This window comes from Dermacentor albipictus, chromosome 7 (genome assembly GCF_038994185.2).
Source record: "Dermacentor albipictus isolate Rhodes 1998 colony chromosome 7, USDA_Dalb.pri_finalv2, whole genome shotgun sequence".
In the NCBI taxonomy this organism is placed as follows: Eukaryota; Metazoa; Arthropoda; class Arachnida; order Ixodida; family Ixodidae; genus Dermacentor; species Dermacentor albipictus.
Genome location: NC_091827.1, coordinates 130,591,604 through 130,603,923, shown reverse-complemented (window position 1 = coordinate 130,603,923; position 12,320 = coordinate 130,591,604). Strand labels below are relative to the sequence as shown.

At 47.3% G+C, this 12,320-nt stretch overlaps 1 protein-coding gene across 4 annotated transcripts in view; it reads right to left on the bottom strand.

Moving 5' to 3' along the window:
* brun (trafficking protein particle complex subunit brun) overlaps positions 1 to 12,320 on the bottom strand; it is a 663,235-nt gene that overhangs the window by 550,612 nt on the left and 100,303 nt on the right. For all 4 annotated transcript variants that reach the window (XM_070522710.1, XM_070522707.1, XM_070522708.1 and 1 more), the window contains one exon: positions 5,757 to 5,941. In XM_070522710.1, coding sequence (XP_070378811.1) covers positions 5,757 to 5,941 — 185 coding nt within the window. The remainder of the gene's footprint in view (positions 1 to 5,756; positions 5,942 to 12,320) is intronic.

The window sequence follows — 12,320 nt, the reverse complement described above, 5'->3', positions numbered from 1 at the left end:
ATCTTTAGCGGCACCGATGATCATGACGTGGAGGATTGGTTGTCATCTTACGAAAGGGTGAGCCAGCATAACAAGTGGGACGACGTCACAAAGTTGCACAATGTGCTGTTTTACTTAACCGGCGTCGCGAACCTCTGGTTCCGAAACCACGAACACGATTTCACAACGTGGAGCAGATTCAAGACAAGTTTCACAGAAGTGTTCGGGCGCCCTGCTGTGCGCAAGCTTCGCGCAGAACAACGCTTACGGGGGCGCGCGCAACATCACGGTGAAACGTTCACAAGTTACATCGAAGATGTCATTGACCTGTGTAAGCGCGTGAATCCGTCAATGGCGGAACAGGACAAGATAAAACACATTATGAAAGGCATTGATGAGGACGCATTTCAAATGTTGCTAGCGAAGGATCCGCGTATGGTGGCCGAAGTTATCAACTTGTGCCAAAGTTTTGACGAGCTACGGAAACAACGCATCTTAGCTCGGCGCCCACCGCCTACGGAAGATTCGTTAGCAGCATTGGTTATTGGCGACAACCACGCAACTTTGCTGACGCAAATAAAAGAATTTGTGCGCGAGGAGGTCGCGCGACAGCTCTCGATTTTGCCGACCACGGAGAAGCCTTCTCAATATTTGGCTCCAGCGATCCGACAGGTAATTCAAGAGCAAGTGACCGAAGCTCTTCCACCTCCGTGTCAGCCGGCTCCCGTGGCCGCGCCTCTGACGTATGCTGAAGCCGCTGCACGGGCGCCTCGTCTGCCGGGATTCTCTCCTCCGCCTTCAGCGCCTCTCCAGCCGGTGTTCTCTCATCCGCCCTCGCCTCGCCAGCAGGTCGCTCCCTTTTTCAGCGCACAGCAGCAAGGCACAAATCCTTGGCGTACTCCTGACAACCGCCCAATATGCTATGCCTGCGGTACACCGGGGCATGTAGCGCGCTTCTGCCGCCGGCGCTTGCCGGCCTTCGTGGGCACCGCGCGACCACCCAGCTCCGGATTCCGACCATACCGTATGCCTCAGCGACCACCATCGGAAGTCTACGCTGCTGATGACATACCAGCACCGCAGTCACAGCTCTACAATACTCGTCGCTCGCCTTCCCCTCGTCGGCGCTCACTCTCACCCATGCGTCGTAGGCCCAGTGCCAGTACTACTGAGGCGGAAAACTGATTTCCGCAGTTCCTGAGGCACGAACTGCGTCATCGTCGGAACATCAAAGTCCTCGTTTTTCCCCCGCTAACGTTATTGAAGTGTCTGTTGATAGCATCAAATGTCTTGCCCTCGTCGATACAGGTGCTGCTGTATCTGTGATTAGTGAGAAACTTTGCCGTAAATTACGGAAAGTGACCATGATGCCTTCGGTATTATTGCTTAGAACAGCCAGTGCACAGCAAGTTCAGCCAGTCGCTATGTGCACTGCCAGGGTGTTGATTCGAGACATTTTGTATCCGATTGATTTCTTTGTGCTAACTTGTTGCTCCCACGATGTGATTCTCGGTTGGGATTTTCTGTCGCGCCATCACGCCGTCATTGACTGTGCACGTGCTGAGGTTCAGTTCTCCGTTCTGTGCGATATGCCATCTCACGACGTTAAAGTTCATGATGTTACCAGGATCTGTGTAGCTTCCGATACTGACCTTCCCCCTCACAGCGCGGTATTTGTCCCTCTTTCATGCGCATCGCTTGCCGAAGCGACGGTCATGTTTTCACCCGCTGCCATCTTCATTCGCCGCCAGCCTATATTGTTGCCTTTCGCTCTCCTCACGGTGCACCATGGGGCTGCAGAAATACTGATTTCTAACCCAAATTCGTACACTTTGGCTTTGCACTGTGGCGAGACTATTGGTACCATCCAGACTGTGGACGCTGACGTTATTGTGCATTTCCCTGTTCCCGACGACGTGGATACTGCCAACGTAACAGCACTGGCACCCCATGTGCCATCTAACCGAGTACCACCGGATGTTTTTTGTCGCTCTATTGCCGCTGACCTCGAGCCGACACAACGTGAGCGGCTTATTACTCTTTTAAATGATTTTCACGCCTCTTTTGACTGCAACCAAGCATCATTAGGCCGCACAAGTACCGTCTCTCACCACATTGATACGGGACATCACGCACCATTACGCCAGCGTCCGTACCGCGTGTCATCCACCGAGCGTCGTGTCATCGCCGAGCAAGTTGAAGACATGCTTGAACGTGGTGTTATCAAGCCATCCTGCAGCCCTTGGTCATCTCCTGTAGTACTCATTAAGAAAAAAGATGGCTCGATTCGTTTCTGTGTGGACTATCGTCGCCTCAACAAGATTACACGAAAAGATGTCTATCCTCTACCGCGCATAGATGACGCCTTAGATTGTCTTCATGGTGCCGAATTCTTTTCTTCTTTGGACTTGCGATCGGGCTATTGGCAAGTGCCAGTGGATGAATCCGACCGCTCCAAGACAGCTTTTATTACGCCTGATGGCCTGTATGAGTTTACCGTAATGCCATTCGGCCTCTGCAATGCACCCGCGACATTCGAAAGGATGATGGACAATCTTCTACGAGGCCTCAAATGGAAGACATGCTTATGTTATTTAGCCGACGTGGTAGTTTTCTCCCCTGATTTCACCACTCACCTCTCTCGTCTACGCGAAGTCCTTACTTGCCTTACCACCGCCGGCCTTCAACTTAACTTGAAAAAGTGCCGCTTCGGAGCCCGCCAGCTGACCATACTTGGCCATGTCGTGTCCAAAGACGGCGTCCTTCCCGACCCTGACAAACTTCGTGCTGTCGCAGAATTTCCGCGGCCGACTACAGTGAAAGAGCTCCGCAGTTTCGTCGGTCTTTGCTCTTATTTTCGCCGCTTTGTGCGCAATTTTGCCTGCATCTTCGCTCCCCTGACGAAGCTCCTGGCTGGCTCTGGTGACCTTCGCGACTGGACTCCGGCGTGTGACCAAGCCTTCACCACTTTGCGTCGTCGGCTTACCTCACCGCCTGTTCTACGCCACTACGACCCGAGTGCACCGACTGAAGTTCATACCGACGCCAGCGGCGTTGGTCTTGGGGCCGTCCTTGCACAACGGAAGCCTGGCTTTGCAGAATATGTGGTTGCATATGCGAGTCGTGCTCTCACGAAGGCAGAATCCAATTATTCTGTCACGGAAAAAGAATGTTTAGCTATTGTTTGGGCCTTAAACAAATTTCGCCCTTACTTGTATGGCCGTCCGTTCGACGTTGTGACAGACCACCACGCGCTCTGCTGGCTTGCGTCACTGAAAGACCCGTCGGGGCGTCTTGGACGTTGGGCTCTTCGGATCCAAGAATTTGACATTCGCGTCATTTATCGATCCGGGCGCCAACATTCTGATGCAGATGCGCTCTCCCGTGCGCCCATGTGATCCGACGAAAGGCCACCTTCATCCACAGAGTGCCCGGTTGCTACGCTTGCTGTTACTGACATGCCGTCTGAACAGAGAAAAGATCCGTGGATTGTTTCTCTTATTGACATTCTTAGCAGTTCTTCAACGTCCACATGCCCTCGAGCCATTCGTCGCCAAGCCACCCACTTCGTGCTACGGGACGCCATCTTGTACCGCCGAAACTATCAGCCCGACGGTCGCAAATGGCTACTAGTCATCCCTCGCCATTTGCGTTCCGACGTATGCACGTATTTCCATGCAGACCCACAACAAGCTCATGCTGGCGTCCTGAAAACCTACGAGCGGCTCCGCCAGCGGTACTACTGGCGCGGCATGTATTCTTATGTCCGCAAATACATTCGGTCATGTGCAGCCTGTCAGCGACGCAAGACATCTTCTCATACGACAGGCCCTCTGCAACCTTTACCGTGTCCTGCACGTCCTTTTGATCGGGTTGGCATCGACCTTTATGGGCCTCTTCCATGCAGCGCTACCGGAAATCGTTGGATAATTGTCGCAGTAGACCACCTGACAAGATATGCTGAGACTGCTGCACTTGCTTCGGCTGCTGCTCGCGACGTCGCCGCATTCATCTTACGGCATTTCGTCTTACGGCACGGCGCACCGCGAGAACTGCTCAGTGACCGAGGCCGCGTCTTCTTGTCCGAAGTTATTAATGAGCTACTCGCCGCGTGCCGCACTATTCACCGCACCGCTACGGCGTATCACCCACAAACTAACGGTCTAACGGAACGATTCAACCGCACCCTTGGGGACATGCTCACCATGTATGTTGCGTCGGATCATTCCAATTGGGCCGATGTCCTCCCTTTTGTGACGTACGCATACAATACCGCTGTTCAGGCTACCACAGGCTTCTCACCATTTTTCCTTCTTTATGGGCGTGAACCATCCACTACCCTCGACACCGTACTACCATATCACCCGGATGCCTCTGAATTCACCCCTCTTTCCGAAGTTGCTCGCCATGCTGAAGAGTGCCGCCAACTGGCTCGCTCGTTCACGTCGGATACCCAAGGAATCCGCAAAGATCGCCACGACAACGATCAGCCCACACAGTCCTTCGCCGTGGACTCTCACGTCTGGCTTCGGCTGCCCTTCCAAGCTCCAGGCCTTAGCCCAAAGCTTGCCCCGAAATATCAAGGTCCGTACCGGATCGTCGCGTGTACTTCGCCTGTGAATTATGTGGTCGAACCGGTGACGCCATCTTCGGACAAACGCCGCCGTGGCCGCGAGACTGTTCACGTCAGCCGCCTGAAGCCGTACCACGACCCCCTTATCGTATCATCGCCTTAGGTCGCCAGGATGGCTCCTCTTCGCCCCGGGGGAAGTTGTAGCGGGTAATATGCATGTGGCACTGTAGTTGTAGTGGGTAATATGCATGTGGCACTGTGCGGACTGCCACCGCTGCGGCGCGAGACACGAGCGCGGGTTGTTGGTGCGAAGCGCTAGGACTCGTATCTAGAGCTACTTGCGATCCCTCGAACGAGCTACATAAACCCCACTTCAATATATATATATCTATATATATATATATATATATATTTTAATGAGATGCTTGCATCACTGCAATTATGACAATCAGAACACGATACAAACATATGTACATAATCAGATGCACACGAATGCCAATACACATACAGATGGAATTGCACTTTGGCCAAGTTGGCTGCCATCCACTGAAAAAAAAAAAGCAAAGACCAACACTGCAATGAGACCACAAATGACCATGCTGCTTGCCGGGTCCATGGGCTATAGGAGAAACATACGTGAAGCATAGTAGTTACCTCAAGGTAGCAGCTACGAATGCTATTGCATTCCGCAACTGGCCATTCAACCACTAAAGTGTGTTCAGTCTGTACTTGTGCTTAGGCATACTTTTTATTGTCTATATTTTAAAATTTTATAGTGGTCACTTAAAAAATTTCACAATGTTTGAATTATGAAACTTACAAAGGTAAACAGTTTTATTCCATTGTTGTTCATGAAGAAAGCTCACATAAAAGCTTAGAGATATTGTCAATGCTTAACACTTTCCCTCATAACAATATGTAGTATGCTATTGACATTCAAGCAGCTTTTCAACAGCTGTGGCCTTTTGCAGCTGCGCTATGCGATCCCAAGAACAAGAAAAGTATTTTATCTAGCACAAGTAGAGCTGTGCAGAGGTCAAGCCTTTCATTTTCACAGGTACAGAAAGTTTGTTCGCCACCACAGGCATTGCATTTGGCATTATCAATCATTCCTATCACTGAGTCACTTATACCAGACAGCAAATATGTGGGGTCTACACTGCTAGAATTGATCTATTCGCACTGCCACAGCAAGAACCCTTACCTGGACTCTGTATCAAGGCCGACAAAGTCTTCAAAAGGGGCCTTGAGCAAGGGCAGTGCTGAGGCCGATGGGCTATGCCGATCAAACAACCGCTCCAGACGGCGCGACTCGAGCACCCACGCCAGCGACGCTGCAAACTCTCCAATGTCCTGCTCCAGCTTGTCACCTTCCAGCTCTGGGTAAAGCTGCAGCCACAGCGAAAAACACTGCTACAGCAAAGAGGTATCCTATGGAAATAAACTGATCAAGGCAGCAAACCAAGAAAAACGAATGCCAAGATCATGGTTCCATTGTCAACCATGCCCGATCAAATTAGTCTAAACACAAAACATATTTACTGCAGCATACCCGTCATTAAAACATTCACAGGAACTATTCCAGATTATTCTAATGTAAAAAAGCCATTTCAATCTACAGAAAGCACCTGCTTCTTCACAAGAATGATTCGGAAAATGAAGCAGATCTCGCATCATAGACTCCAACGAACAATTTTCATAGTGTGGGGATGCACGACTCTCACGCGTCCCCTGATATGTTGTTTTCCCGCATAGCTCCCGTCTCCTGTAATCCGGCTTCGCCGCGTGGCTTGGTGCCCGCGGCAGTCGCTGTGGTTGACGCGCATCGAGAGAGATGGCGCGAGTGTGGCTCTGCTAACGCCACCTAACAGCGGGGTTACTTGGGCGCGGAGAAGAGAAGGCTCTTCCTCTTTGGCTGAGGATCGGCAAGCGGGGCGGACGTTCCGCGCGTGTGCCGCGATCCATGCTTCTGCAAGACCGTCTCGCGATGCCTCCTTCGAACGCGCCACCGTTCACGTGACCGCACGCGCGAACAACTAGGCGTTAATAGAGACTTTTAGCCTGTCCGCTATTCCGGTAAAGGGGAGCGGTTTGGGCGGATTACCGGATTCGCGGGGGCGTAGCTAGATCGCTGCAGCCGCCTGGTAGCGTAGAGTTCAACCAGACAAACACAGAGCTAAAACTGCAGTAACCCACTATATCCTGCTTCGCTAGTGGTGCAAATTTTTGGCAGCGGCGTAATTGTGAACACGATTACGCCACTGTCAAATATTTACACCAGCAGCTAAGCAGAATATAGTAATTAGCTCTGTGTTTGTGTGGTTGAGCTTTGCACTACCAGCTGGCGCCACCAATCTGGCCGCTCACGTTTATGCCCCCACTATTCCGGCAAACCGCCCGCACTTGCAATACCGGACACGCTAAATGTATCTAATGTCCAGCATGGGGCGAACATATTCGCTCGCTATCCGGTCGCGGTAAGTCGGACTTCCTAGATTTGTCGCGCGCCCATCGGCATATTTTGCAGATAGCAACTCGGCTAGCAGGCATTGGTCTACGAAAAGTGCAATAAATGCCCTTGTTATTGTTTGCACTACCGTGTTGTCGTTCCTTTGTCCCAAGAGCACGGGTGAGAAATCCACATCTGGCTGCCCAACGTGGACCTCTTGGGGATTCGGACGATAGTTTGAACAGTTTTGCTTTGTTGAAGACCTTTGTTTAAACCGAAGCGTAGGGCTAACGTGGATTTTGATCGATAGCAGCTGCCGCGAGCTTTCTTGAGCGAGGCGACAGTTGCTGAATTCTGAGCAAGGCTTAGGGCTGTTTCACATGCTGCGACTGCAACGACGAAAATCGGTGCTGTCGCACGCGTCGCAATGCGATTTTTAGAGGGCCCATTTCACATGGTTGCGATTTCAAGGAGGCATTGTTTGAACAAAGTGACTGGTGCGACGCCCAGGGTTGCTTACTGCCAGGTTTCGTGGCATACGCTGCATAATTCTTTTATTGTAATGAATAAAACGTTTACAGTATAATATTCTTGACTTTTCTTGATTAGAAGCAAATAATATGTACGTTTACTATTTAAAAACGTTAAGATTTGTCTTGGAGTGCGCGACGGCGGTTTCGGTAGTTCAGTGCGACATGGCGCACGTAAACAGCTGTTTGCTGGTGGTTCTGCACCGTGTGTTGTCTCATCTGCCTTCTATGACCGTTTCGTTCTGCCTGCGCTACAACAATCTCCAAGATGACCTATCGACCAGTTCATATTGCTACCCTCACCGCATATGCAGTAGTCGGAATTCGGCTGCCACGAAGTCGTCGTGTCAGCCCAACAAGATCCTCGCGCTACCCGTGCTCAGCGCCAGCTTCTGAAGAAATGATGCGTGTATATTGCCCGTGATTGCGCATATGTAGTGCCTGCTACTAGCCATATCCTTACGCCAAACGCAACAAGAAGCACCAACCCGAAAGCACGCGTGTGCCAGTGAACGAAGCCTCAAATGATCTGTGTGATTACGACGTGGAATGAAAATTGTGTTGTGAAATTCAACCTTAGCGCTAGCCTGGTTCGTCCATCGCCGTGCTTGCGCTGTGAATATATATATGGGAGCCTTCTCTAAATATTTCTGAGGGCGCAAAAGCCGACGCATCAAATGTTTCGAGCAGTTACCGTAGCTTTTGTAGAAACCTGTAAGTTGTAACATAGCATTCTAAAAGACACGCTTCTTGTCCACTTTGTTGTCCCGTGCCTCGCGCTGGTAGTATACTCGTAACTTCTAACAAGAAGACCATATCAATACGCGCTATTCATAATGCGGGATCGTAGGCCCACGGCAGGCGCACTTGCTGTAGAATTTTTCAGCTTTCTGCTCAGCCTCGCACGCCTCTCATGGTTAGCCTGTTTTGTGGAAATAAATATTATTATTATATTATTAATGTTATTAGATATTATAGTTTCTTCACTGTAATTTATAGCAATCATCCAGATTTCTTAAGCTAGTCATGCATTTAATCTGCATTCGATCAACATTGTTACAACATGCTTATGGGAGTCATTTCAAACTAGATTGCTTAGCCAGAGAAAGTACAAATGCAAGCAATAACAGAAAAAGTTACCGCCCATGCACCCTGTACAGACGGTAAACCAGCGAAGCTGAAATGTGCAGCCCCGGTGTTTATCACTGGGTTAATTCCAATGGTTTATTCAAGTCTTTTTATATTATTGGTTATCTCTGTGTTTCTTAATGAGGTTATGCACATGTTTGGCTTGGGTTTATCACATTGTTTATTTGGAATGCCGCACATTGCACTGTGCAAGATCACCATCTTCGAAAGTGCAATGAGCAGCGGTTCATTGTGTTAATCCAGGTGGTCCGTCGAAGTCTTTCTGAATTATGTTACGCATTTATGTTTCGTAATGCGTTAATCATAATGTTTATGACTCAGTTATGCACTGTAGTTGCCAAGTGACACACCGGGGCTGCACATTTCATTTAATTAAATACAGGGACACATTTTCGAACCTATTGGGAAGTCGGAGAGAGACTGCTCCACGCGCGCTCTGCTGCTAGAGAGAAACGACGTCACTATCGGTCTAGCCAATGGCCCACCACAGCTTTGCTGTGAGATAATAATGACATCATGATCTTGTCTTAACCAAGACGAATGCAATGGCTCACACCCCCTTAAACAATGGCTCGTACCCCTACACTGGGGTTTTTGGGATCGGACCATGAGTGTTTCGCCTAGGCATACACAGCTTCACTGTAAAAAGAATGAACACCTTTCTGCTAGAGACCAAGACAATCATGAGGTGTATTAACAAATGAAAGTTTATTGAACATGCCGAGTAAATGCTATTCGACAAGCAATAAATCGAATTTACACAAAAAGCAGAAGCAAGATCTGATGTGTGTCCATACAGATCCCAACAGGAAATGCACCCATCTCTGAAAGTGTAACAGCGGCCATGCTGACAAGATTCTCCCAGTGTATTTGCATCTACAGCATCCATAATTTCTATAGGCAGCCAATCTCCACAGAATGCTAGCTTCTTCCTCTACAATGCACTCTCCACATCTGAGCGTGCATTGTAGAGGAAGAAGCTAGCATTCTGTGCAGATTGGCTGCCTAGAGAAATTACGGAAGCTGTAGATCTAAAAATGCTGAGTTAATCTTGTGATCACGACCTCCGATAGAAATGGATGCATTTCCTGTCAGGAAACGCACATGAATTTTTGCTTCTCCTTTTTGTGTATGTTCAATATATTGCTTGTCAGCGAGCATTTGCTCCGTGTGTACATTAAACTTTTGATTGTTAGATCATCTCGGTTTTTTTGTTTGTCCTATATGTTCTCTGGTGCCATTTGCAGCCAGGCTATTAGTTTTTTTTTTTTTCTTTATACTGCAACAAGTCACTTTAATGACCCTCATGATACCTTATAAAATCCTTTATTTGGCCAGTGTAGCAAGAATGTACAGTGTGAAGCAGTAAGAACAGAGTATGCTAACTTCTAACTGAAAGGTTTGTTGTGAAAATGCAGTGATCTATAAACGTTACCACAAAGTAGTACAGCAATAAAACCTGATAAAGACTAGTGCTTGATGAAACCAAACATAAAATCGGGAAAAGGAGAAAATACATATAGGTATACAAGTCCAGGGAAAAAAAAAACATTGTGATCACCAAGTGTGCATGTGGCTACCTTCCAGGAAACTCATTTTTTTCCCAATGGCATGGAACTGGAAGAATGTGCTTGCATAAGCAAGCTGTCAGTCTGTCTATTGGAATAACAACAGTGTTTCTTGAAAGGTGCTGGCATGCAGGATTGGCAATTGTAATGATTTTTTCCTGCACTTGGAATTTTTCTCTATTTTCTTTCTGTAGCATTTTTATTTATGTTTGGCTGCATCAAGCACCAATTTTTATCTATCCTTCAAAGATGTCTTTCTTTTTCTGGGGAAATAAAAACTTGTACCGCAGATTGCATTCTCCGATTGCTATGCGTTCGTTGACACGCTACACTGCAAATGAAGTGCATTTTGACGTTTGCTTCGTACGCCTTTGCGAGTTGTCAGTGCTAGGAGGTGTTCGATCCCCAGCAGACGACGAGGTCGTCACAATTTTCTTTTGTTGAGTAGCATGCAAAAATCACGCTTACGGAGCAGCTTGAATTATTTCAACCTCGGCAAGGGCAAATGACAAGACAGCAAAGTACCCGAAGTTTCAACGTTGCGCTGAACGCGGTACCGTTCAGTTGCATTTTCTTGTCGGTTTTCAAGCACGAATTTCCCGATTTATCTTGAAAGCTTATCTTGCCTCTTATTAAATTTGACAGAGCAAAAGTGTAGGCTATCGTAATGAATTTGCTACGATAGCATTAAATCCGTGGCTTGAATAAAATATTACATGCACGTTTAGTTGCACCTCTTCTCTGGAGAAATTTTTTTTTTCTTGCACAGAAACCAATGAACATTGACTATGTTGCGGACTTTGTATCCTTACTGCATCTGTATGAAGACTTGCTCTGCAAGGTAATTAACTGTACAGCTAGTAGATTAAGTAAATACAGCGACAACGTACCCTCCTGGACAATTATGTAGAACTCGTGCAACAATGCGAAAAGCAGGCAAACGGCCTGTTCTTGTGGGGATAAAACAGTATAAAACGACACGCTGAAGTAAATCAAAACTGTGCCGTGAAGTCGGCCAGTACAAGCACTTCTTGCACGTTCACAACTGATCAAGTGTGCAGAAACATTCATGCCTTACATGTTTCTAGTAAGTTTCTAATAAGTTTGTGATCACATATATTAGTGTGTAAACCCATATAACGATATCCGCTGAGATTACTGTCTTTATAAGTAATGAAATACCATGCTACTTGCAAGAACATATATCACCTGCGGATTTTAGAACAAATTTCTGCATTTCAATTATACACAATATGTGGTTTATTCAATAAAAGAACACAAACTGGGCTTTTTTGCAATGACAAACTTATTCCAAACTTTACTTACATACAGGCAAGAAAAAGATTATAGACAGAAATATTGTTCTTCAATTTGTTCACCTGCCACTGTGGCTATAGCATTCTGCTGCTAACACAAGCGAGGGATTGATTTGCAAGCCATGGAAGTCGCATTTCAATGGGAGTCATAGGTGCAAAAAAAAGCTCTTGCACTTAGATTTAGTTCATCACCTTTTATTGAACCCTTACACTTCAACATGCTATTGCACGAGGGGCATGCTTATGCAAAATCTAACACCAATAGAAAGCAAAGCGCAGAATTGTAAAACAACCATCTTTCGTGATAATTCAAGTGTGTAAATATTCATTGCATCAATATGTATAGTTCAACAGCACTGCACAAGTAAGCATGATCAGGTATAGCAAGTACTCTGTCAAGAAGCTGGTTCTACAGATGTATAAATGTCAAGGCATGAATGCTCATACTACGTCACACACATAGCACAAAGAAAACCTTTTTCAAGAGTTGTCCCTTCTGGCAGATATCAGTGGGCCATAAGCAGCCGAAACTTTATTGCAGGACATTGTGTAATACCGCTTATGAAAGAATGAACAGAGTGAAGAGGCTTTTAACCCTTTATTGACGAGTGTTGCCTACAGGCAACACGCCAAAAAAAAATTTTTGCTTGTCGAGTTTAAGTATTGAGTACGAAGTTTCTAGCTAAATGTCTTCGGCCAACACTGAATGACAGGCAGCAAGCGTCATTTGTTGGTTTAGAGCAGGAACACTGGACA